The sequence below is a fragment of the Myxine glutinosa genome, chromosome 5 (genome assembly GCF_964187855.1).
Source record: "Myxine glutinosa chromosome 5, kmMyxGlut1.1, whole genome shotgun sequence".
NCBI classification, from domain to species: domain Eukaryota; kingdom Metazoa; phylum Chordata; class Myxini; order Myxiniformes; family Myxinidae; genus Myxine; species Myxine glutinosa.
The window spans coordinates 8,435,456-8,462,997 of NC_136265.1; the positions used below are offsets into that span (position 1 = coordinate 8,435,456).

General features: G+C 45.4%; 1 protein-coding gene across 7 annotated transcripts; it reads left to right on the top strand.

Annotated features, from left to right (window-relative positions):
* Positions 1–57: 57 nt before the first annotated feature.
* Positions 58–25,519, top strand: HPS5 (HPS5 biogenesis of lysosomal organelles complex 2 subunit 2). Of its 7 annotated transcripts, none has more exons than XM_068117855.2 (14): positions 58–296; positions 1,340–1,769; positions 1,859–1,969; positions 2,236–2,300; positions 5,863–6,040; positions 6,230–6,345; positions 11,787–11,990; positions 21,038–21,109; positions 21,195–21,283; positions 21,467–21,651; positions 21,795–22,007; positions 23,811–23,917; positions 24,327–24,746; positions 25,022–25,519. In XM_068117855.2, exons 2-14 carry the CDS (start codon positions 1,404–1,406, stop codon positions 25,089–25,091), a joined length of 2,196 nt encoding a protein of 731 aa, XP_067973956.2. In that variant the 5' UTR covers positions 58–296; positions 1,340–1,403; the 3' UTR covers positions 25,092–25,519. The 7 variants fall into 7 exon arrangements, with proteins under 7 accessions (XP_067973956.2, XP_078633683.1, XP_078633685.1 ...); XM_078777557.1 differs by having other exon boundaries at positions 93–296; positions 5,866–6,040; XM_078777559.1 differs by lacking the exon at positions 21,795–22,007 and having other exon boundaries at positions 194–296; positions 5,866–6,040.
* Positions 25,520–27,542: the final 2,023 nt, after the last annotated feature.

Genomic DNA, 27,542 nt, shown 5'->3' on the forward strand with positions numbered 1-27,542 from the left:
GCAATTAGTTAGTAACGCCATTAAAACTAATAAAAAAGGCACAAGTAATAATAAAATACATTGGACGGTGTATAGGCAAGGCTATGCTTGGTGCGCTTGATTTTGTAAACACGAAACACGGTCTTTCATATTGGAACGTTTATTGAATCATATTTGGCGTGTTTATTTAAATATAAACAAAAACATTAGCTGTTAACACAAATAACAAAAGAGATAGGCCTATCTTTAGTTTTGAGGAACGATATAAATACCTAAACTAAAGACAACAGAGGGAGATTTGAGGAAGTGTGAGAATTGTAAGTTTAAAAAAACTTCTCAGTAAGACAGCAAATATCCGTGAATGAGTGCGCTGAGAGAGAGAGAGAGAGAGAGAGAGAGAGAGAAAGAGAGTGAGAGAGTGAGAGAGTGAGAGAGAGAGAGAGAGTGTGTGTGTGTGTGTGAGTGAGTGAGTGCACATGATGAGTGACAGGGCGTGAGTGAGTGCACATGATGAGTGACAGGGTATGAGTGAGTGCACATGATGAGTGACAGGGCGTGAGTGAGTGCACATGGAGTGACAGGGCGTGAGTGAGTGCACACGAAGAGTGACAGGGCGTGAGTGAGTGCACATGAAGAGTGACGGGGCCTGTGTGAGTTCACAGTTAATGTGAAGGGCCTGAGTGAGTGCACATGATGAGTGACGGTGTGAGTGAGTGCACATGAAGAGTAAAGGGTGTGTGTGAATGCACAGGTAGAGTAACAGGTCGTGAGTGAGTTCACAGGTAATGTGAAGGGCCTGAGTGAGTGCACGTGAAGAGTGGCAGGGCGTGAGTGAGTGCACATGAAGAGTGACAGGGCGTGTGAGTGCACATGAAGAGTGGCAGGGCGTGAGTGAGTGCACATGAAGAGTGACAGGGCGTGAGTGAGTGCACATGAAGAGTGATGGGGCGTGTGTGAGTTCACAGGTAATGTGAAGGGCCTGAGTGAGTGCACATGAAGAGTAAAGGGTGTGAGTGAATGCACAGGTAGAGTAACAGGTCGTGAGTGAGTTCACAGGTAATGTGAAGGGCCTGAGTGAGTGCACATGATGAGTGACAGGGTGTGAGTGAGTGCACATGAAGAGTAAAGGCTGTGAGTGAGTGCACAGGTAGAGTAACAGGTCATGAGTGAGTTCACAGGTAATGTGAAGGGCCTGAGTGAGTGCACATGATGAGTGACAGGGTGTGAGTGAGTGCACATGAATAGTTAAGGGCATGAGTGAGTGCACATGATGAGTGACATGTTGTATGAAGGAAGAGTTTCAGGAATACGATGTTAAAGTTGAAAGCATCTGCACCACGATGTACAATGTTCTCTCCAGGAGAGTTCTTGACGATGGAAGCACAAGATGGGGATTGAGAGCTGAACTGCCACACCCAAAGGGAATGGAAAATAGTGGGATTGATGGAGCGGGAGATGCAGGAGTTGGAGGATCTTCCGTCGTCAGATTATCCGCAAGCATTGATGGAATAAAAGGAACAGCCGAATGCATTTGGGAAGTTTATGAAGAAGTTGTTTCAGCAGGACCTGGAAAGAAAGCGGAATATGGAAAGGAGGGTGGTGGAGTGGTAGAGGAATGGAGAGTGCAAGCGAGCGATGAACAAAGTGAGGATGGACAAGGAGATGTTGGCGACCCTGATGTAGAACGTGAGAAAATTGTAGGTTCTTGGCCAGGTAGCCACGTCCTGCTGGAGGTACAGTCTCTGAATTGCCTCCTGAAGACCCTCCGACTGGACACAGGAAGACTCAAGGTATTTGAGACGTAATTTCTCCTCAGATTTGTCCAAAGGAATCGCCGGTGTTCCGAGCAATGTTTTGTACATTGTCTGCGTGTCCGCAGTGCACCGCCGTGGCATTGTGCGGACAGTCGATAGCCCTTGGTACCTCTGCAAGTGGCGTGCACCTGGTTTCCAGGGAAACGGGCAACCCTCATCGGTTCTTCTCACTGCAGGTCCTTACTTACCTCCTTACTTTAACCCTTGATGTTGTTACCATTTCTACTGGCACGAGGGCCATGGAATCCCAAGACCATGTGGCGTTCATGGGTTAACCGTTCTATTTATCATTGTAGGAGTGTCCACAAGGAGGTATCCAGGTGACTTGTTGCGGAAAACCATGCTGTGCTTTAGGGTCTTTAAAATGTCCTTCCTTTACATTTACCTTTCATCTTGAATCGTCCTCCATGTTCTTGTCGCCCCACCCTTGGTTATCCCCCAGGCTGGACCAGTAACTCACCTGTCATTTTGTCCGCACGACGAGACCTTCATCGCTGCGGCCACCAGGTGAGACTGCTTCTAAATCTCCTCTTTTCATTGGCCCTTGCGTCGGAATTATTGGAGATCTCTCAACTTTAGATGACAAATCGGAGGCTCAACTTGGATTTCCTTTCACGTTTCTCGGTGATCTGGGAATTTGAATTGGCTGGTCAATCCCATGGGATGAGGAAACTACGTCATTGAATTGTATATTGCATACATGAACCATGACATGAAACACAAGAGAACCATGACAATTACAACTACATGTGGGCAGGGTACAGCCCGAAGTGGAGATCGGTTTCTGAGGTTTGGGACATGGAATGTAGGGACAATGACAGGGAGATCAGGAGAAGTGTTGGAAGTATTGGTCAGAAGAAGAGTGGACATATGTTGTGTGCAAGAGACGAAATGGAAGGGAAGTGGTGTGAGAATGGTGAAGGGTAGGCAGGGACAGAAATACAAGTTTGTGTGGCAAGGGTGCCCGGAGGGCGTGAATGGTGTTGGTGTCCTGTTTTCTGAGGAGTTTGTAGACAGTGTGGTGAGTGTGACTAGAGTGAGTGATAGGTTGATGATGGTGAAAATGATGATTGGAAAGCTCTTGGTGAACGTCATCTCCGGATATGCTCCGCAGGTTGGTCGAAGCGATGAAGAGAAGGACAAGTTCTGGTGTGCGATAGAGAAGCTGATGGAAAACGTGAAAGATGAGGAAGTTGTTGTGGTAGGAGGAGACCTAAATGGACATGTGGGAAGGAGTATGGATGGTTTTGACGGAGTTCATGGGGGTTACGGATATGGTGTGAGAAATGGAGAAGGTGAAAGGATTTTGGAGTTTGCTGATGGAGCTGATTTGTTGATTTGTAATACTCAGTTCCAGAAAGAGGATAATAAGCTTGTTACATACACGTCAGGTGGGTCGACGACAACCGTTGACTACCTGATGGTGCGTGGGCGAGATAGGGGGCACCTCCGGGACACAAAGGTGATCCCGGGGGAGGAGGCTGTTTCACAGCACCACTTGGTTGTCTGCGACATAAAAATGAAAGGTGCGAGGAGAGCTCGGCGGGTGAAGTACCAACCAAGAATGAAGGTGTGGAGGTTGAAAGAGGTGACAGTAAGGGAGGCATTAAAAGAGAGGCTGAGTAGGGTCGAGGATGATGTGGTTGAGCTTGAAAGTGGTTGGATGTCAATGAAAGCTAGTCCGTTGGGAGCCGTTGGTGAGGTATGTGGATGGACAAAAGGACCAACGAGGCACTCGGAAACATGGTGGTGGGATGATGAAGTTGGAAAGGCGATTGACGAGAAGAGGAAGAAGTTCAAGGAGTGGCAGAAGGCGAAGGGTACGGGAGCAGAAACAGCAGAGCATGAAAGTTATAAGGCAGCCAGGAAGGCTGCAAAGAAAGAGGTAGCAAAGGTGCAGGAGGCATGTAGGAAAATGTTCGGAGAACGCTTGGATTCGGAAGAGGGTCAGAAAGCAGTATTCAGGATTGCAAAGCAGATAACGAAAGAGAGGTGTGATGTGATGGGGGTGAGTTGCTTGAAGGATGAAGTGGGACAAATCGTTGTCGACCCAGATGGAATTAAAGGAAGATGGAAAAGATATATGGAAATGCTGTTGAATACAGAGAATGAATGGGATGGCAACATAGAGAGTAACCCAGTTTTAGGACCGGCAGAGAAGATAACTGAGAAGGAAGTTGAGGAAGCGATAAAGGCAATGAAGGGTAGAAAAGCGGGAGGGCCGACGGGAGTTGTGGGAGATATGTTGAAGGCAGCAGGAAGTTGGGGTGTGAAGAGAATGACAGAGATCTTTAATCTGGTGGTGAAAGAAGGCCGCATTCCAGTGGATTGGGAACTGAGTACCCTCGTCCCTCTATACAAGGGGAAAGATGACCCTCTGGAGTGTGGCTCGTACCGAGCGATAATGTTATTGGAGCATGGAATGAAGGTATTGGAAAGGGTGTTGGAGAGGAGGATAAGGAAGAAAGTGAAGATCAACGAAATGCAGTTTGGATTCATGCCAGGAAGAGGAACGACAGACACGCTTTTCATTGTGAAGCAGTTGCAGGAGAAGTACATGGAGAAGAGGAAGAAGTTGTTTCTTGGGTTTGTTGATCTGGAGAAAGCATTCGATCGGGTTCCACGCAAAGTATTGACATGGGCATTGAGGAAGTTAGGAGTGGAGGAATGGTTGATCAGAGTAGTGATGGCAATGTACAAAAGAGCGCGCACAGCTGTAAGGACGAAGGACTGGAACAGTGGTGAGTTTGAGGTGAAGGTCGGAGTGCATCAGGGGTCGGTACTAAGTCCACTACTATTTGTAGCTGTGATGGAGGTGCTGGCTCAGAACGTAAAGGAGGGTTTACCGTGGGAGTTGTTGTATGCAGATGATCTGGTGTTGATTGCGGAAAGTATGGATGGACTGAAGGAAAAGATGAACACGTGGATGGAATGTATGGAGACAAAAGGTCTGAAGGTGAATATCGGAAAGACGAAGGTGATGGCAAGTGGTAAAGCATGTGGTGAGGTGGAAAGAACTGGGAAGTGGCCGTGTGCTGTGTGTAGGAAGGGTGTCGGAGTGAACTCCATTCAGTGTACAATGTGCACTGAGTGGGTTCATCAAAAATGTAGTGGTCTGAGAGGGTCGTTAACCAGTGTGGCAGCTACATTCAAATGTAAGGTGTGCACAGAGGGAGCTGCAGATGGGGGAAATGTTGAGTTGGATCTTGGAGACGGCGTGAAGCTGGAAGGTGTGAAAACATTTTGCTACCTCGGAGACATGCTGAATGGAGACGGTGGATCAGACTCGGCAACGGTTGCTGGAGTGAGATGTGCATGGAAGAGGTTTCGGGAACTGAGTGGCGTGCTGATGAGGAGGGGTTTGTCGTTGAAGCTGAAGGGAAAGGTGTATGCTGCATGTGTGAGAAGTGTTATGATTTATGGGAGCGAGACATGGGTAATGAACGTAGAGCAGCAACGAAGGTTGGAAAGGGTGGAAATGCGAATGGTTCGACGGATGTGCGGAGTATCGTTGAGAGAGAGAGGAAGACAAATGATGAATTGCGAAAGATGATGGGAATAGAGCCTGTGATTGATGCTGTGAAGAGGAACAGGTTGAGATGGTTTGGTCATGTGTTGAGGAAGGATGAAAGTGACTGGTTGAGAAGAGTGATGGAAATGAATGTAGAAGGAAGTAGAAGACGGGGAAGACCGAGAAAGACTTGGCTAAAGATGGTGGAAGAAGAAATGCGGGCAAGGGGGTTAACGAGAGATGCAGAAAATAGGGCAAAATGGAGAAGATTGTCATGGGGACCGCAAGGCTAACCCCTGCTCTTGCAGGGAAAATGGCCTTTAAAATGCATGTTGTTGTATACATGAAGTAGGCCACAGCTCTGGATTACTCTCTGATCTGATGGGATGACCTGGTGATCTGATGGGATGGATGACCTGCTGATCTGATGGGATGACCTGCTGATCTGATGGGATGACCTGCTGATCTGATAGGATGACCTGCTGATCTGATGGGATGACCTGCTGATCTGATGGGATGACCTGCTGATCTGATGGTGTGCATGGTGTGTTTGAAAAGCAGGCCCGGTGGAGTGATCGTGTGGCGGGTCTCCGGTGGTGGCGCACCTGTGAAAGCTAAGGTAGCTGGAGACAAGTCTGGAATGGTAGTGACTACTCTGGTTTGGGACCGTCTGAGGCATCGACTCTTCGTTGGCGACTTCGCCGGAACTGTGTGCTGCCTCGTAATCCAGGGAAAGGTGGAACCGGTCTCGATATGCATTCGTTCTTCATTTTCTATAATTAATTCTCAGAGTACAAGTCAAGTTGTAACGCCAACGGTCTAAACAAATATGAAATTGAGTGACGTGGTGGTTCTTCCAATGACGGTGGGCACCACCCACATCCAACGAAGGATAAAGTGTGAATTTTGTCCGACGGGGGTGCAGGGTTGTACTGCGACGTCCACGGTGTACCTGGACTCTCGCGTCGTGCAGATGGATCATCACGGTTCGTTGCTGCTCGCCTGCACGCTGCACGCTGCCTACCTCCTTCACACAGACAGGTACATCCTGTGAGGTTGCAGTGTCCGATTGGCACATTGTCCTTTTATTGTCCTTTTTGCACATTGCCCCGATTGCTCTCACATCCGGCCACTCCTGAGAAAACATTGTTTGAAAGCAGAGGGAGTTGTAATGTGAAGCACGTGGATTGTTGGAGGAAACAATAAGCTGGACCGAAGGGTCAAAGCCTCATTGAGAAATATTTTGAAGACCTACGGGATTTAAGGAGAAAAACATGGATTATAACCACCACCATCGAAGGTGGACATAGGTTATGTTTTCACACCTGCTTGTCTGTCTGTTTGTGAGCAGAATATCTCAAAAAGTTATGGATGAATTTGGACGAAACTTGGAGGGCAGGTTGGGAGTGTGAAAAGGAAGAATTGATTCGATTTTGGTGAAGATCCGGATGCGGACCCAGATACTATAATTTTAAAAGTGATTCTTCACCATTGAGAAACAGGGCGAAAAACGGTATTTTAAAAAGTTATGGATGAATTTGGACGAAACTTGGTGGACAGGTTGGGAGTGTGAAACGGAAGAATTGATTCGATTTTGGTGAAGATCTGGATGTGGACCCGGATACTATAATTTAAAAGTGATTCTTCACCATTGAGAAACAGGGCGAAAAACGGTAATTCTAAAAGTTATGGATGAATTTGGACGAAACTTGGAGGACAGGTTGGGAGTGTGAAAAGGAAGAATTGATTCGATTTTGGTGAAGATCTGGTGCGGACCCGGATACTATAATTTTAAAAGTGATTCTTCACCATTGAGAAACAGGGCGAAAAACGGTATTTTAAAAAGTTATGGATGAATTTGGACGAAACTTGGTGGACAGGTTGGGAGTGTGAAACGGAAGAATTGATTCGATTTTGGTGAAGATCTGGGTGTGGACCCGGATACTATAATTTTAAAAGTGATTCTTCACCATTGAGAAACAGGGCGAAAAACGGTATTTTAAAAAGTTATGGATGAATTTGGACGAAACTTGGTGGACAGGTTGGGAGTGTGAAAAGGAAGAATTGATTCGATTTTGGTGAAGATCCGGATGCGGACCCGGATAATATAATTTTAAAAGTGATTCTTCACCATTGAGAAACAGGGCGAAAAACGGTATTTCTAAAAGTTATGGATGAATTTGGACGAAACCTGGTGGACAGGTTGGGAGTGTGAAAAGGAAGAATTGATTCGATTTTGGTGAAGATCTGGATGTGGACCCGGATACTATAATTTTAAAAGTGATTCTTCACCATTGAGAAACAGTGCGAAAAACGGTATTTCTAAAAGTTATGGATGAATTTGGACGAAACTTGGTGGACAGGTTGGGAGTGTGAAACGGAAGAATTGATTCGATTTTGGTGAAGATCTGGGTGTGGACCCGGATACTATAATTTTAAAAGTGATTCTTCACCATTGAGAAACAGGGCGAAAAACGGTATTTTAAAAAGTTATGGATGAATTTGGACGAAACTTGGTGGACAGGTTGGGAGTGTGAAAAGGAAGAATTGATTCGATTTTGGTGAAGATCCGGATGCGGACCCGGATAATATAATTTTAAAAGTGATTCTTCACCATTGAGAAACAGGGCGAAAAACGGTATTTCTAAAAGTTATGGATGAATTTGGACGAAACCTGGTGGACAGGTTGGGAGTGTGAAAAGGAAGAATTGATTCGATTTTGGTGAAGATCCGGATGCGGACCTGGATAATATAATTTTAAAAGTGATTCTTCACCACTGAGAAACTGGGCGAAAAACTGTGTTTCTAAAAGTTATGGATGAATTTGGACGAAATTTGGTGGACAGGTTGGGAGTGTGAAACGGAAGAATTAATTCGATTTTGGTGAAGATCCGGTGCGGACCCGGATACTATAATTTCAAAAGTGATTCTTCACCATTGAGAAACAGGGCGAAAAACGGTATTTCAAAAAGTTATGGACGGGTTATTACAAAACATGGTGGATGAACAAGGTGATTCGATTTTGGTTCAAGTCTGGATGCACATTGGTGCTGTTATCTACTTCAAGTGTATCGAGCCCCCATGGGATGCCCTCTCGTTGACTCGGTTTGAGTTGAGTAGGGTCCATACCTACCCCACCTTTAGAGGCCATTTTTCCCCACAAAGCGGGGGTTGGCCTTTTTCGGGAACCGTGGTTGTTGTTGTTTTTCCGTCCCCTTTTTGAAGCGATGTTTTACGGCCGGATGCCCTTCCTGACGCCAACCCTTTTTGCCGCCTTTAACGACAAACAGGGAATTACCAGTGAACTGGTACTCAATTAGCCGACCTCGGAAGGATGACAGGCTGAGTCAACCCCCCTGGCGTTAATTCGGCGATCGACCGGGATTCGAACCCAGGATCCGAGGATCATAAGCCGGCACCCTAGCCGCTAGCCCAACACCAGGGACTTCACCATTGAAGGGTCCATACCTACATAGGTTAATATGAGCAGCTCTGTGAGATTTCTCAATTTCCGGTGTTTTTAGATGGTTTTTTTTCACTCTAGAAAAAGATAAACCAATTTGAAGGGTTTCAATTCCAGTGATCAAAACTTTGAGCTCTACAGGTGAGGGGAGTATCGTATGACAAAAACCCTCGTAATGGCTGCCAGGGATACATCTAATTCCTTCAAATCTCAGTTTTATCTTTTGAAGAATAATAAATAGACAGGAAGAGATGGGTTGGTGGGGGTCAAAGATTTCTCTCTGATGTTTTTTTTACATGAACCAAACTTTGGGTGGCTAATTGGATGGAAATTAGTGGACGATAAGTATCACTATTGGACACCGCTCCTTTCCTATCGCATCTCCAGACTGCATGACGTCATCGCCAGGCATCGAAGGGGGCCCAGCGATGACGCGCTCTGTAAGGGAGTACTCAGTTTTCACTCCAGTTTCTTATTTTCTTTCTTTCTTTCTTGTTACTTGGCATTTTTTTTTTATACCAAGTATGTTGATCACTCTGGTTTATGTGTGTGTGTGTGTTTGTTTGTGTGTTTGTTTGTGTGTCCGCTCACTTATACTTCCCTACAGGTCACAATTTTAAACTGATCTTCACGAAACTACCCCAAATGGTAGATTTTGTGGTCCGACAAAGTTCTATATATTTTTGAGGTCAAAAGGTCAACATAGGCCAAAGGTCAACCACTTTTTTTCAAATTTCTAAAATCCTCAATTTTCATCCGATTGACTTGAAATGTGAATATGATTTACATATCAGCTAACTGAATTCAACCTCCAACTATTTTTGAGGTCAACATAGGCCAAAAGGTCAACATAGGTCAGATTTCTAAAATCCTCAATTTGCATCCGATTGACTTGAAATTTTAAGGGGATTTGCATGTCTGGTAACTAATTCAATCACCAAGTAGTTTTGATGTGCTATGCTATGCATGACATACACTACATGACCAAAAGTATGTGGACACCCGAACATCGAACATCTCATTCCAAAATCATGGGCATTAATATGGAGTTGGTCCTCCCCCCCCCCCCCCCCCCCATTACTGCTATAACTGCCTCCACTCTTCTGGGAAGGCTTTCCACTAGATGTTGGAACATTGCTGCGGAGATTTGCTTCCATTCAGCCACAAGAGCATTTGTGAGGTCGGGCACTGATGTTGGGTGATAAGGCCTGGCTCGTAGTTGGCGTTCAAATTCATCCTAAAGGTGTTCGATGGGGTTGAGGTCAGTGCTCTGCAGGCCAGTCAAGTTCTTCCACACCGATCTCGACAAACCATTTCTGTATGGACCTCGCTTTGTGCACTGGGGCATTGTCATGCTGAAACAGGAAAGGGCCTTCCCCAAACTTAGAAGCACACAATCGTGTAGAATGTCATTGTATGCTGTAGCGTTAAGATTTCCCTTCACTGGAACTAAGGGGCCTAGCCTGAACCATGAAAAACAGTCCCAGACCATTATTCCTCCTCCACCAAACTTTACAGTTGGCACTATACATTCCGACAGGTAGCGTTCTCCTGGCATCCGCCAAACCCAGATTTTTCCATCGGACTGCCAGATGGTGAAGCGTGATTCATCACTCCAGAGAACGCGTTTCCACTGCTCCAGAGTTCAATGGCGGCGAGCCTTACACCACTCCAGACGGCGCTTGGCATTGCGCATGGTGATCATAGGCTTGTGTGCGGCTGCTCGGCCATGGAAACCCATTTCATGAAGATCCCAACGAACAGTTGTTGTGCTGACGTTGCTTCTAGAGGCAGTTTGGAAATTGGTAGTGAGTGTTGCAACCGAGGACAGACAATTTTTACGCTCTACGCACTTTAGCACTCGGCGGTCCGGTTCTGTGAGCTTGAGTGGTCTACCACTTCACGGTTGAGCTGTTGTTGCTCCTAGACGTTTCCACTTCACAATAACAGCACTTACAGTTGACCGGGGCAGCTCTAGCAGGTCAGAAATTTGACGAAATGACTTGTTGGAAAAGTGGCATCCTATGACGGTGCCACGTTGGAAGTCACTGAGCCCTTCAGTAAGGCCCATTCTACTGCCAATGTTTGTCTATGGCGATTGCATGGATGTGTGCTTGATAATTATATATACCTGTCAGCAATGAGTGTGGCTGAAACAGCTGAATCCACGAATTAGAAGTGGTGTCTGCATACTGTTGGTCATGTCGTGTATTTCTTGAACTTGTTTGTTTGTCTGGGCGATATCTCAGCCACCCTTTGAGCTAGGAAGCTGAAATTTCGGCACAATGGTGAGCAAGTGCTTTGGCGAAAACAGTATTTTTTGTTTTTTGATTAATCAATTAATTGATTTGTTATTTAATTATTATCGATTAAGTGCTTATTTATTTACTTTGTCATCTGAGCATTATCTCAGGCACCTTTTGAGTTAGGAAGCTGATATTTGGACACGACAGTGACCAAGTGATGTGGCTATAAAGGATATTTTGATTTATTGATTAATCAATTAATTATTTAATTGTTGATGAATTTTCAAAAAGTTGCAGCTTCAGACGAAACACTGGTGGTTGAGGTATGCTATTAGCCAATTGATTAATAAATTATTTTACGATTATTGTTTATTCATTCATATTCATATATTCAATTAATCAATCAATTATTTTACACCTCTTCCTCCCAATACCATCTCTATGTGCTGCGCTGGAGGATATTTATTTATTTGGCATGGAGGCGGTGTACTTTGTATCTGTACTTGTTTTAGGTATTTTTTGGCTTTATCTTAAAAGCTGAAATATCTTTTTGAAATTTCGATTTCTAAGGGTTCACTTTAATTAGTTAAGGAGGTAGTTTCATACAATTGGGGGAAACATATTTCCTTACTCGTTATCTACACGTGTATGCTTTGCTATTTCTTGGATTATTGTCCTGTTCGGAGACCTTTTGGAATGTCTCTTATTTTGGAATTTTGGGAGAGTTGTCCATTGATGGAAACGGAACTCCTCACTCCTCCTCCCTCCCTCAGTGACCAAATCCAGGCGATTGGCAGCAAGCCAAGGAACGGCCATCATGGTGGGTGCTTCTTGTCAAACAACGCGGCGGAGGTCAGAGCCATGTGCTCCCGGCCTGGGTCGCGTATGTGGGAGGCAGACGAGTCGGGTCGGGTGCTCAGGACCCATCAGATGAAGTGCTTGTTCGATGGACCCGCCACGCCGATCTTCACTGAAAGGTTAAAATGTGAACTCTGCAGGTTTTTACCAAATGGACCTTTTTCATTCATTTTCATTCATTCTTTTAATTCATTCATTCTTTTCTTTTTTTTGATTCATTAATTCATTTATTTCTGTACACTCATTCATCGATTCATCTTTTGCGCATTCGATCGTTTTTCTTTTATTCAATCATTTGTTTCCCTCATTCATTTGATCTCTCATACCTGGTTATTTTTGGTTCGTTCGTGCACTTGTGAACGTCATGTAGAGGGCGCTGTAGACCTCTCTTAGAATTCGACGAACGTTAAATGTATGTATATTATTCCTGGAGTGCTGTACTGGTAAAAGTGAATTCTCAGGCCACAGCAGAAGTGCAGAATATAATGATTAGAACTTTTTCAGCATTTTAGAGTTGTTTCATTTGGATCCAATGAAAGTTTTTATTATTGTTTTGCTGGTGGAGAGGGAGTGATGGGTTTACAATGGACACATTATCATGATTGTGTCGGTGGTACTTTAAACATTTTATGTTGGTATGATTTGTTCATCAGTACTTTTGCCCAATAATGTTTATTTACGCACGCGACTTTGAATCTGATAATGCAGCGTAAACACGCTGGGCCAGGTGGCCTTTTTCCTTGTACCCAACAATGCTGGTATGCTGGGCCAGGTGGCCTTTTTCCTTGTACCCAACAATGCTGGTATGCTGGGCCAGGTGGCCTTTTTCCTTGTTCCCAACAATGCTGGTATGCTGGGCCAGGTGGCCTTTTTCCTTGTACCCAACAATGCTGGTATGCTGGGCCAGGTGGCCTTTTTCCTTGTACCCAACAATGCTGGTATGCTGGGCCAGGTGGCCTTTTTCCTTGTTCCCAACAATGCCGGTATGCTGGGCCAGGTGGCATTTTTCCTTGTTCCCAACAATGCTGGTATGCTGGGCCAGGTGGCCTTTTTCCTTGTTCCCAACAATGCCGGTATGCTGGGCCAGGTGGCATTTTTCCTTGTTCCCAACAATGCTGGTATGCTGGGCCAAGTGGCATTTTTCCTTGTTCCCAACAATGCTGGTATGCTGGGCCAGGTGGCCTTTTTCCTTGTACCCAACAATGCTGGTATGCTGGGCCAGGTGGCCTTTTTCCTTGTACCCAACAATGCTGGTATGCTGGGCCAGGTGGCCTTTTTCCTTGTACCCAACAATGCTGGTATGCTGGGCCAGGTAGCCTTTTTCCTTGTTCCCAACAATGCTGGTATGCTGGGCCAGGTGGCCTTTTTCCTTGTACCCAACAATGCTGTTATGCTGGGCCAGGTGGCCTTTTTCCTTGTTCCCAACAATGCTGGTATGCTGGGCCAGGTGGCCTTTTTCCTTGCACCCAACAATGCCGGTATGCTGGGCCAGGTGGCCTTTTTCCTTGCACCCAACAATGCTGTTATGCTGGGCCAGGTGGCCTTTTTCCTTGTTCCCAACAATGCTGGTATGCTGGGCCAGGTGGCCTTTTTCCTTGCACCCAACAATGCTGGTATGCTGGGCCAGGTGGCCTTTTTCCTTGTACCCAACAATGCTGGTATGCTGGGCCAGGTAGCCTTTTTCCTTGTTCCCAACAATGCTGGTATGCTGGGCCAGGTGGCCTTTTTCCTTGTACCCAACAATGCTGTTATGCTGGGCCAGGTGGCCTTTTTCCTTGTTCCCAACAATGCTGGTATGCTGGGCCAGGTGGCCTTTTTCCTTGCACCCAACAATGCCGGTATGCTGGGCCAGGTGGCCTTTTTCCTTGCACCCAACAATGCTGTTATGCTGGGCCAGGTGGCCTTTTTCCTTGCACCCAACAATGCCGGTATGCTGGGCCAGGTGGCCTTTTTCCTTGTACCCAACAATGCTGGTATGCTGGGCCAGGTGGCCTTTTTCCTTGTTCCCAACAATGCTGGTATGCTGGGCCAGGTGGCCTTTTTCCTTGCACCCAACAATGCTGGTATGCTGGGCCAGGTGGCCTTTTTCCTTGTACCCAACAATGCTGGTATGCTGGGCCAGGTGGCCTTTTTCCTTGTTCCCAACAATGCTGGTATGCTGGGCCAGGTGGCCTTTTTCCTTGTACCCAACAATGCTGGTATGCTGGGCCAGGTGGCCTTTTTCCTTGCACCCAACAATGCCGGTATGCTGGGCCAGGTGGCCTTTTTCCTTGTACCCAACAATGCTGGTATGCTGGGCCAGGTGGCCTTTTTCCTTGTACCCAACAATGCTGGTATGCTGGGCCAGGTGGCCTTTTTCCTTGTTCCCAACAATGCTGGTATGCTGGGCCAGGTGGCCTTTTTCCTTGTACCCAACAATGTTGGTATGCTGGGCCAGGTGGCCTTTTTCCTTGCACCCAACAATGCTGGTATGCTGGGCCAGGTGGCCTTTTTCCTTGCACCCAACAATGCCGGTATGCTGGGCCAGGTGGCCTTTTTCCTTGTACCCAACAATGCTGGTATGCTGGGCCAGGTGGCCTTTTTCCTTGTTCCCAACAATGCTGGTATGCTGGGCCAGGTGGCCTTTTTCCTTGTACCCAACAATGTTGGTATGCTGGGCCAGGTGGCCTTTTTCCTTGTACCCAACAATGCTGGTATGCTGGGCCAGGTGGCCTTTTTCCTTGTTCCCAACAATGCTGGTATGCTGGGCCAGGTGGCCTTTTTCCTTGTTCCCAACAATGCTGGTATGCTGGGCCAGGTGGCCTTTTTCCTTGTACCCAACAATGCTGGTATGCTGGGCCAGGTGGCCTTTTTCCTTGTACCCAACAATGCTGGTATGCTGGGCCCGGTGGCCTTTTTCCTTGTACCCAACAATGCTGGTATGCTGGGCCAGGTGGCCTTTTTCCTTGTACCCAATAATGCTGACATGATGTGACATTTGTACAGTACTAGGGCATGCCCGTACTATATATATATCTAAAAGTATATCCCCCCCCCTCTATTTACATGCAATGGTTTGGTCCAAAGCGAACGGCTTGCGAGTACGGTGACAATCCCCCCCCTCTATTTACATGAAATGGTTTGGTCCAAAGCGAACGGCTTGCGAGTACGGTGACAATCCCCCCCCCTCTATTTACATGAAATGGTTTGGTCCAAAGCTAACGGCTTGGCGCTTGCGGAGTTTGGTAAAGAAATCGCCATCGCGTGCACAAATGCGCAGGAAAGCGAATGAATCGCAAATTAGTTTTAATTAGTTTTAAAACATCGTTTAACGCCAACATAGCGCCAACATAGTTTGCCGACGGGAAATAAATGAATACGCTCTCAAATGTGCCGTCCGAGGCAGAGTCTGTTCGCCACGTTCGGCACACGTGATAGCTCGCTGCTCTCTGATTGGTTGAATCGTTTTTTGGACATAGCTCGGTAACTACTTCTGCGATTAATTTAAAACCTTGAAAAGGCACATCCTCGGGTCCCCAGCAATATACCTGGCAAGTTTCAAGTATATCGGACCGGTAGTTGTCGAGAAACAGCGGTCACAGACAAACATACAAACATACAAACATACAAACAAACATACACACAGAGATTAGTGGAATTATAGATAGATTGTGCTAAAGTTTGGGTTATTCCAAGGATATTCACACTTTCGAGTAAATTCATCAAATTATCAATGATAACAATCATATGTTTATGATTGTTCATTAACATCCTGTATAAATGTTCGTGAAATAAACTACTTGAGTAAATAACAAGAACAGTGTCGTTTTATAGTATCAGCCAATGCTTTGTTGTCAACCCTTTGTCTTTTTGAGCATAATCACTGTTTTACTCATGCTTCCCGTACACTGTACTACTGAATCACTCCTACAGGAATATTGTGACAAATATCCTGTACAGTACATTCCACCATTCTGTAAGGTTCGATAGGTTCCTCTGTTTCCAGGTAATCCCATATGGCCTCTGGTATTCATGTCTGGATTATGTGGCGGCCATTCGGCCAACACTTGGAGGACACCAGCTGTATCCTTGTTCTCCAAGTGCAGGAGGGCCTTGTGTTACGTGCTCCTCCCAAAACCCCGGTCACGGTGTACCTCCGAGCCCCGAAAGGAGTCACGGCAGAAAGATGTGCTATTATGTGTGCCAATGACCAATGGTGAAACCACACCAATCAATCGATACCAAAACCAAGTATTGTATTGTTGCGGATATGGGATTTGGCCTCCATCCATATCCGCTTGTAAATATTCCCCTATTTCCCCAATACTTCCCAACTATCCCCAATCCCCCATTCCCTAGTCCCATTTTCTGTAAACAACACTCTGTAGACCCGACCTTCCCCCTATTTCCCCCATTAAATGTCGCATCCAGGTCCACCGCATCTCACGTAGACAACTATAGGACATCTTGCTAGTTATTCTTAGTCTATGTCAGTTAAGGACTCGTTTCCATTAATTCTGACTCTTCGTTGCACCAGAATGTGATTGTATGGCACCGTTAGAAAGTTTAGGACCTCCCAATACCTCCCTGCAGCTCTTCCTCATGGTACAACAACAACAACAACAACAGCGGCGGCGGCGCGGGGAGTGTGCGTCCTCACTCCGGCTTGGTTAGCCGCCATTGAACATGTGCTCCGACGGGGTTACCACGCAGGGGCTCGCTGTCAGCTCCTCGTCAAGGGCGGAGCCCGGTAACCCCCCGCACCCAATAGAAGCGGCGGACCGATTCCATCTGGGGCGGAGACAACGAGCCGAGGGCGTGTCACTCCCCGCTGAGCATGCGCAGGAAGAGGGAGGTGACGTCAGATGCGCCCTCAGCTTGGAGAGAGAAGACGCCACCTCCGAGCGCTGAAATACCTCCCCGCATCTCTGGACCGGACCGTGTTGATTCTGCCCCTGAGCCAAGGTGCACCTTGTGCTATCGACTGCCTGTCCTTCCCTGCCATCAATCCCCGTGTAAGTCAGTCTTGTCCCGTTTGTCTGTGGTCTGTCGGGGATAGATAAGACTGTGTCTAAGTGCCCATCTTTTCTGTGCTTTACCTCTTACCCTGTAATCTACCCCTTTTCTGCATCACCAATTATATCCTCCTCCGGAGGTCTTGAGAACTGTACCCCCTTGTGTCGTTTCATTAATCCCAGCCGTTGTGTCCTTTCCTTCATTGATTTAGCATAGCGCGATTTGGTCAACGTCGGGCGGGATCGGGTTCTAATCGGGGAGTAACTGTTCGGACGCGGTAATACCAAACCGCTTGGTAAACTAACATCTAAAACCGCGTCTGTAACAGTATTAATATCACACAATAATAACAACTTGCACAAGTGCAATAAAACCTCAATTGCACAACAAACACCATATAATTCCTATGATGGTACCACCAGTTTCTTAACTCAATAACTCACGGTACTCCACGTGAGCGAACTGTAACACCCCCAAAGTCACTGTCACGACACCAGGCCAAAGTCGATCCACGCTCCGGTGATCACAAGAAAACAGGTCGTACTGAGACCTGAACCCAGGACGGCTGACAGTCGACGCTGCCGAAGAGCCGCTTGGTGAGGTCGGGCCGACGTCGGTCAGGTAAAAGTTCACCCAAAAGGCGACTGGGAATTCCCACCTTCGGTTCACCAGACAATGATGCTGACATGAACGCGCAGCAGTTCCCAAGTGGAGAACCGCAAATTCCCAAGTGAAATCCATGACACACACGAGAACCAGGCAAATCGCTGGTGCGAGGTGAAATGGCTGGTGTGAGGTGAAATGGCTGGTGCGAGGTGAAATGGCTGGTGTGAGGTGAAATGGCGGACGGGCCCATAATGGAGGCGTACCTGCTCTCCAGCAATGATTCACTTTCGGAACCAAAAGCAAAACCCATCACGCAGGTTTATCTGCCACAGCAATACCGACGCTGTCACAGGAATCCCTTTCCTGGGGAAACCAATATTCGCTCGTGACCAGCGTCCGCTCGACACCTCGAAGCAGATCGGCCTTCCTTTCCCGATCTCACTTGATCGGCCCCAGCCTCTTCTTCCTCCTCCTCCGGTTTCTCCCGATCCATTTCGTTTTTCTTTTGAAACACTAATTTTTACCTTTGAAGACAGTTTTCTCCCTTTCACACTCAAACTGTAACAATAATAGTACATGAACCTAAAAATGCTTCAAGTGGATCACAACCACAAAGACGGAAGTGACGAATCCGTAACACTTGCTGTTCGTGGAGTTCCAAGTACAGGGGGAGCCTACCTGTTCGTGGAGTTCCAAGTACAGGAGGGCTTTCCTTATAAAATAAAGTTAATTTTCTTGAGTTATTAAGATAATGGAACTTACCTTTTACAATAATGATGATAAACTTGATCGAATAATGTGACGGTGATGTTGATGATGGTGACGATAAAGATGAGTTGATGGAGGTAGATGATGGTGATGAAGATCTTGGGGGTTTGAGGGGGTTATTGTGTTGACGGCACATGTTAATTAGGTGAATAAATGTGGAAAATAGTTCGCCAACCCGCAATTATTCGAGCGCATTGACCGCAATCCTTGCCGAGAGAAATTCATCGCAATAGAGTGAATCTGTCCGTGAAGGGGAAACTTGTGAACGGCACGGCCTTCTTGTGCTGTTTTACTCTATTGGAAGTGTGATTTGGATCATTATCTTGTTAGAAAACAAATCCTCTTCCAATTAAATGATTTCCATTAGGAACTGCCTGGTGATGCAGTATCTGCTTGTACTTCTCCTTTCTTTGCGTCCCATTGATTTTAACAAGCGATCCTTCACCAAAAGCTGAGATACAATCCCAGGCAGTCAGAGCCTCCCTGTGTTTAACAGGAAGCTGCAAACATTGCGTGTCGTGGCGTTCTCCAGGTCTTTGGCTCACCAATCTGGCGTGTCTTGGATCCAAAAAGATCAATCTTTGTGATTCATCAGACCAAAGTACCAGATTACATTGTTCAGTCGTGCAATGGTGGTGTGGCTTTGCAAATTTCAGTCTTTTCACCTTATTCTGTGGTCTCAGCAGTGGTTTCTTTCCTGCAACTCTGCCATGAAGACATGCTGCAATCGGCCTTCTGTGTACATTGCTGGATGAGATGTTAACGTTCAGGCCTGCTCTAATTTCAGTTGTCAGCTGCTGACTTTAATTTATTCTATCACGTAAACCGAGCAACTTCAAGTGCTTGTCTTTCCTTGGGGAGGTTCTTCTGGCTGGGTCTTCCTAGTCTTTTCTGGTCTTGTACCGCCAGTTTCGTTCAGGCATTTAAAAGCGTACCTCACGCCAATGTAGGAGATTTTCAGCTTTTCTGCTGTTTCCTTCATGGTGTGCATCTTCACACGATGTTCTGTTGAAAGCTACTTCCTTGGTGCCATCGCAATCCCAACCAGACGTTCAAGCAAGGGGACAAGCTGATGAAAACTCATTTCACATATTCACTGATTTACAACTTTCATTGTGGTTTCTTGTAATTAATGTAACTGGTGTTGAGATTACTTCAATAATGAGCCCGTCCCCTGTGCAGCACAAGACGGGGTTTTTCAATCGTGTGTGTGTGTGTGTGTGTGTGTGTGTGTGTGTGTGTGTGTGTGTGTGTGTGTGTGTGTGTGTGTGTGTGTGTGTGTGTGTGTGTGTGTGTGTGTGCGCGCGCGTCTGGGCCGTAACTTTTTTTATTTATAATTTGAGCTATTGCCATCAAATTTTCACCAAAGCTTTATTATGATAATACGGAGAAGGCAAATTAATAATTTGGTCAAAAGGTCGAAGGTCAGCATCACATTAAAATCACCAATTTTCTTCCGATCGACCTGAAATTTAAAGAATTTGCATATCGGGTCACAGAATTGGTTCACCAATCAAAAGCTACAAGCTGATTGTTTTGTTTTTAGATCAAAAGGTCAAATTTGCCTAAAGTCACCAATTTTCATCTTGTATTTTTTTTAAAACTGTTTTCGTTATTTTGAGTATATGGAAGAAGAAGAAGATGTCTGAATATAAACGGATGCGGATGGGGTTTGCATTTTCTGATGTTTTCTAGATTTTTATTATATTACTGTACAAAAATCCACAAACTGTTTCCACGGTATTATCTTTGTGATAAGTTAATATTACTAGCACATGATAATCCATATTATAAAAGCAGCCGTGTCTGTCTGTCTGTCTGTCTGTTTGTAGTGTTATAACTTGAGAACGGGTTAACGGATTTCAATAAATCGAACTACGGTGGATTCGGGTAACTCCCGGGAATGTTTGTGATCCCCAAAAAGATCCCATTTTTATTTTCATTTTTTTATGGGTACATGGACACGTGTCAAAACTGCAAATGGCAACACGTTGGTTTACCCTGCACGGAGAGCAGGATCTCCCAGGAATCCTTTTTTTTTCTTCCCCCATACATTATCCAACGCAGCAAAGATTGGTATTTCCATCAGCGAAGCGACGGGTCTTATATTCTAGTAACTGTATAATATGAATAGCAAAAATAAAACTTTAATTTCCTGATTTATTTTATATATAATAAACAAAATAACCACCTTTAGAGGCCATTTTTCCCCGCAAGCGGGGGTTGGCCTTTTTCGGGCACCGTGGTTGTTGTTGTTTTTTGGTCCCCTTTTTGAAGCGATGTTTTACGGCCGGATGCCCTTCCTGACGCCAACCCTTTTTGCCGCCTTTAACGACAAACAGGGAATTACCAGTGAACTGGTACTCAATTAGCCGACCTCGGAAGGATGACAGGCTGAGTCAACCCCCCTGGCGTTAATTCAGCAATCGACCGGGATTCGAACCCAGGATCCTAGGATCCCAAGCCGGCACCCGAGCCGCTAGCCCAACAACACCATTTATTTTATATAATAACTGATATTAAATTGAATGTCATAGGAATTTTTATTATCATCCACTTATATTGCACACTTCTAACTTCCCACACAAATGTTTAATGGGGAATATCACCACAAGAGTGAAAATAACAAATATGACAAAATAACCAAAACAAATCATGGTACTGTACATCAAGGTTTGAGAATGTTTTTCACGCCTGTAATCGTTGATGTTGTTCGTTGATGTCCGTCATCAAAGACCAGCGTCATCAAAGCCAAGCGCATCCACCGACTAACCCAGCCGTATGTCTGTGCACTTAGGCATGAACCGAAGTTTGACGGATCTGTACGTCGCTCTTCTCCGCCACCTTTTCAAAAGCTGCTTCCTGTTGGGTAAGCAGCTATTTCCTTTTTCTGCTGTTGGTCCATGTTCCTGGCCTGTAAAGATTTTTGTCCCATCATGGGCACGTTCCCACAGACGGCGCGATGTCATCGCTTGGTCTGATGGCGACGTCTTTGTGCTGCGACCGGCAAGCTCTCGTCTCCTGCTCTGGACTAGAGTCTCAGGTATATTTACCTGTGCCCTTGACTGGCCCTTGATCTAACCACATGTCAGGTCGTTGAGCATGAAGGAAGTCCCTTCTGCGAATAAGGAAGTCTGTTTAGCTATTTGTAACTCTATTATCCATCTTGTATCGACCAATAGCACTGTTGATGTTGACATGTTGACATGTTTGCCTTGTATGTTAGGCTTATTGGCTTTGGCTACATGGTACGACCACCTGGTGCTGCTGTCTCGAGGTCCATGTTTATCTCTGTCACTCTTGTGTATCCTACCTGCCGAGCGGGCTTTTGCCCGGTTAATGTCACTTCATCTTCCTCGACACGCCGCCCAACTTGCGCTCAACTTCCCTCATCGGCTTTCACCTGCTCAGGTACACTTAAATAAGATTTTGGTAGTTTGCAGAACGACGTGCGGGATCCAGGGAGGGGAGTAAGAGGAGTAAGTAGAATTATTATCCAGGCTGAGTGAGAGTTTTAACTTTATCAGTAAATTTTGATTTTGTCTCCAACTCAGGCTAGAAAGTACGTACCATCCTCCAGCATGACCCAGCTGATAGATCAATTACGTGCATTGGACCGTGGTCGACAAGCTTGTGAGGACGGTGAAGAGGTGGAGAATCACTCCACAGGCTGGATCTCAAATGATGACCTGGCTCGTCAGTTGCAACGCATGATGGGGAGTTTGGAAAAAGTTTGCAGCAGTCACAGAAGCAGCTTGTCCTCGGAGGTGTGTGCGTGTGTGCGCTCTCCTTTTCTTTTTTTTGTATACAAGGTCGAGGCTCATGGAGGAGCTAGAACGCAGAACAGATCAAATGAACATCAGAGAGGGGGGAAACAGCAGCAGCAGGATCGTGGGACAAAGTAGAGGGAGACTCGGACAAACAAGGGACGTGATGAAGAATGAGGGGTAGGGAGGTATGCATGGGGTGGACAAGATGGATACAGAAGCAAAGTCTCTGGAAGGAAAAGCTGGAAATTTGGAAAGAGGTGGGCTTGGAAGGGAGGGGTCACTACCTTGTTGCAGAGCAACCTTTAGCATGATATGTTGGCAAAAGTATCGGTGAAACGTGACTGAATGAACGAACAGGTACAACCAGCATTTTGTATTGTAATCTGTTCCTTTGTGACACTATAGTGACGTGGCGGAAAGCGTTAACTGCTGTACGTGCGGGTCCAGGTGGAGGACTATTTCGCTGATAGTTGCGTGTTTTAAACGCCATTCAATCTGCAAATCCTTGTTCATATTTAGTAAAGGATGTAGGTCTTCGGATCATTACTTTGCATCCTCGTGCATTCCATGTCCCAACCTTTGAGTTTCTTGTCCCAGTTTGATTCCCAATGAAATACGAGTAGATTCTGAGCAAAAACTGTCACTCTGGTGTTCCGCAGGTTCATCATTGCATCATAAGAGCACACCTTCCTTTGGTAGGAGTTGAAGCCCATTGTCCCATCTGGCAATGCTCTCTCTTTTGAAAAATTAATATGTCATGGTGTTTTTTAAAAAGAGTCGGCTATCGTGTTGCTGTACCCTTGCCAAATTCCAAAATAGTGTGTCTTGGTTTCCAGCATTACACTTTCTTGGCTGTCTCGGCCTCTCTGTTCGATAAGAAGATGTCACGGGATGAAATAAGAGACTGGTTCTGTGACTAACTGGGGATTACTTGGATCCCTTTGTGCCAAGGGTTAGCACCTTATTTTGGGAGAGGTACCTGGGTCACATGGATACCTTTGTGCCAAGGTTTAGCACCATATTTTGGGAGAGGTACCTGGGTCACTTGGATACCTTTGTGCCAAATTTTAGCCCACTATTTTGGGAGAGGTACCTGGGTCACATGGATACCTTTGTGCCAAGGTTTAGCACCCTATTTTTGGAGAGGTACCTGGGTCACTTGGATACCTTTGTGCCAAGGTTTAGCCCACTATTTTGGGAGAGGTACCTGGGTCACTTGAATACCTTTGTGCCAGGGTTTAGCACCCTATTTTGGGAGTGGTAACTGGGTCACTTGGATACCTTTGTGCCAATGCTTAGCACCCTATTTTGGGAGTGGTACCTGGGTCACTTGAATACCTTTGTGCCAGGGTTTAGCACCCTATTTTGGGAGTGGTAACTGGGTCACTTGGATACCTTTGTGCCAATGCTTAGCACCCTATTTTGGGAGTGGTACCTGGGTCACTTGGATACCTTTGTGCCAAGGTTTAGCACCCTATTTTGGGAGAGGTACCTGGGTCACTTGGATACCTATGTGCCAGGGGGTTAGCACCCTATTTTGGGAGAGGTACCCTGGGTCCTTTGGATACCTTTGTGCTAAGGTGTCGCACCTTATTTTGGGAGAGGTACCTGGCCGACACTAATTGCTGGACTTGGAATGACTACCCTCTGAACTACAATTGTGGTTGTTGTTCTTATTATTGCAAAACTTCTCAGAAGGAAGAGTTTGAATGAATGTTATATTTGATCGGTGGGTCACTGTTCCGATGTGACATCTTCTCGGAGTTACCTATTTAACGGATTACGTTCCCTGTTTCACAGGATAATTTGTTTCACACATTTCCTGGAACCTTCCAACTCGACATGAAGCAGTTGGAAGCTTCACTCTTGGCCCCTGGCAGCACATGGATTGAGGAATCTGCGCTTGGGTACGTCACGGTAGGGGTTCTGTGGAAAGATTTGAATAGGAGAGTTGTGCGTCGGGGTGGGGATGAAGAGCTGTGTGGTTTGGGGAACATGTGGTTGATTAAATGATGGCTACATGGCTTTGATTCTGCTTGTGTATATATAGTAATCAATGTCATTCCTTCCTCCACTCATAGTCGGTTACAATGGCACAGGGATTGGCGATCGCGACAGTAATGAAACCGCCATGTTGTGTGCAATGAATATTAAGTGCCCCGCGCTTGCAGTTGAGATCCCATGTTTTATTCATTTTGAACTGTGCAAGATGACTGCAAACCCAAACTATTATATCCTTGTCACAATTCTTCGATTTGCCAAAAACGTCCTCATTTCGCCTTCTTTAATCACTCGGCACTCGTTTTCCCCATCCAGGCCTTTCCAGCAAACTGCTCGAACCCCACTAGTGGAGGACAAAGAGAGGGCGATTTTGGATGAGAGTAATCAAGATCGAGGTGGTGAGCGTGAAAATAATGGACGGGAAAGTCTCACCGGAAATGAACAAACTGATGGAGGTGAGGAGTGCCGAAGAAACGAGTTTGAAGTGGATTGGGAAGTCTGCGGAAATAGAAAAGAGCCCTGCATGGGACCTTGTGATAATGGAGGCATCAGGCCTTCATGTAGTCCCACAGAAGAACAAGTTCAGCATCACCTGGACAACGGCTCGGTGTACGATTCTCACCCGGGCACACAAATCCATGGACGCTTCGGAGATGCGGAGACTGTTGATGATGGCGTGGAAGTTTTGGACCGTCGTTTATCTTTCCTGCTGGAGCTCTGTGAGCGTCGTCAGAGGTAGGTTTGCGTGCCATGGCCAAACATGACAGTCAAAATTTAGAATTAAATTTCTTCTTCTTGTACACATTGGTATTAGGCCAAGTTAAGAAGGTGCCTCATGGTGCTGACGATGCCTCGTATGTGGAATTTTGGTCACTCAATGCAGGTGGCTGTCCAAACCATCGATTTATTGAATTTTACAATGGAAGCCGCCTATTGAATTAAATTATCAAATTAAATTTTCCAGTGACCAGTTAGTTCAGCAAACTTTGTCTAACTCTTTCTCTTTGCAGACATCTCCTTCGGAAAATGGTGGAGGACTGTCACAGATACTTTTTAACAAATGGAAGTAATATAACCTGAGGTCGAGATTGGGCTTTTCCCTACCTTAAGGCGCACCACATGGCGTTGCCCATCGTTTGTTGCCAAGACAACTTTTGTTCGCAAAATGATGTTTGGGATATTGCTGGTGACCGAGTATCAGCGATATTTGAAGCCTGCCAGCTCTTTTGTATGGCTGTGGAGGAAGTTTGTGAATCGAAGACAAAAGCATGCGCTCATTAGACAAGGAGAGCGATGTGTGTCTGGCGTTTTTCTTGCAAAAAGGTGGGTTGGCGAATGAACCGGAGCCCAACGCTCCTAAAGGATGATCCTATACAGTTGGGATGATTTTTCTCTGTTGTTCTGCTCAAAATTGACTCGGCCACGTGGAGCCAGGAAGGTTTACACATTTTGTTTGTTTACAGATCTTTTGCACCATGAGCTTTGCTTCAGTAAATCTATTAAAACGAGGCCTGCCTTCTTGGTTTCATAGTCTATTAAAGGTGTCGGTCAGTACACGGGTCCGGTAAAGGTGTCCCGCGCTTAACCTATTGATGTGAAACTTTAAGTATGTCATCGACTAAGCATGGGTATACAAGTTTGATAACTAGAACGTTATCGGTCACGTGGTGTGGCAGCCACATTGGTTTCAAGGAAAATACTTTAAATATATATATATATTTGAAACTGCTAAACCTCTCTGCAACACTTTACATATATGATCCACTATTCTTGGTGTGTATATTTTGATAACGATGACGTCAACAGTCACGTGCTTTGACAGCCATAATGGATAGAAAAATACCAGATTGGATTAATTCACATGCCTAGTCGACATACATAAAGTTTCGCATCAATTGGTTAGGTGGATTGAGAGCTGTTTTTAAATTTTTTTGTTTAGCTTAAATCCAATATGGCTGCTAGGCCATGTGACCTGTGACGTTTTAAAAATGCAGACACGTATGCATGTACCCAACCGAATGCTTAACCCTGCTTTTCACTTTGCTAGCGCAGGGTAATAATATTTTGAGTATACATAGCAGGGTATGCCTCTGAATATTTCATTGGTTGTAGTATTGTTTTGAATCCAACTATGGCGGCCATTTTTTAATACTTTTTATTTTAACTTTTTTGTGGCATAGCTCATAGGGCAAAGCCGTCTAGAACAGTGTTTGTCCATCCGTATGTATGTATGTATGCCCCCTCAAACATATACCAATCAGAGCTGAGGATCTGGTCACATGACAGGGTGATGTGATGGTCTGATGTCATTATGGCAGTATGGTGGCTGACTCTCCACACTCCGCCATTTTGAAATCCAATTTTGTTCAGGCCGAACATATCATCGAACCTGTCATATATCACAATCGCCATGCTCTACCTTCACGTTTTCCATTCAGTGTGAAACACAAACAAAGCGATTGTTAAAATGATCATCAAATATCGAAAGCATCGACGGTACGTATAGGCCTTAGGCTTCATGCCTAACCTTTGGGCCGCTTCGGACAAATTAAACCCAGGTTTCTTAATACAGTAGTGTATTGTTACAGTAGTATTGTTTTCGTAATAATATTAATAATAATAATAATAATAATAATAATATAGCAAATATGACCATAACACTTTAATCCCAATGTTGTGAATACAAAGTTGATGAATTGAAGCGGTGTATGGTTCATGTTTCCATGATAAGTGGTGTACGGTACTAACAACCGCGGAAGTAAGGAATTCGCCTCGGTTTTTGATAGCATGTTATTAACCCAACCCTTGTGCGGTACATAGATTACAGTAGATCTTCCCTCATTTTCTGCAAGTAAAACTTACCTCATGGATTCCGAGATTCCTCCAAATTTCTTTGTTTAATGTTATAAACAGTATTAGCAAATGTTTGAAAAGCTAATCATGTGTGTTTGTGGTTTATAACATTTTACAAGCCCGGATACGCCGCTGTTAGACTTTCGGTCTTGTTTTCTAACCTATCACGAAGGATTTGTCTTCATCACTTGCTCTACTTGCCGAGAGGCTTGGCGAGCAGTTTGCAAAACAGTTCATACATAACGACCGGCTTGGAAAGCAATAGCAAGCTGCTTAATACCAGGACAGACCCATGTTGTATATTTTTTATTATTTATCTTGTCGAACAACGTGAACCAAGCACACAAACACACCTAAGGCAGCGTGAGAGGCATATCTTTTACACAGTTACCATCAAACCAAAGAAAAACACTGATATTTGCAAGTACAGTAATGTACAGTACGTGAATTGACGCAATTAATAATTTAAAAAATAGATTCCGAAGAGGATTTACCCCATAAACAACAATGTGTGAACATTCGAGGCGTGCTGGGATACGTTGGAGACGCTGTTACCTCCGCCACCAAAGGTGGATGGAGGTTGTTTTCCCCCCTTTCTGTCTGTCCGTTTGATACTTGGCAACAAAAAACTTTTTGGACAAGTATGTTGATCACTCCGGTTTGTGTGTGTGTTTGTCT

Coding starts and splice junctions, on each gene's coding strand:
- HPS5 (XM_068117853.2), top strand. CDS start 1,266: ATGAAGGAAGAGTTTCAGGAATACGATGTTAAAGTTGAAAGCATCTGC. Junction 1,970..2,235: donor ATCGGTTCTTCTCACTGCAG/GTCCTTACTTAC, acceptor GTTATCCCCCAG/GCTGGACCAGTAACTCACCT. Junction 24,747..25,021: donor CTCTGTGAGCGTCGTCAGAG/GTAGGTTTGCGT, acceptor TTCTCTTTGCAG/ACATCTCCTTCGGAAAATGG.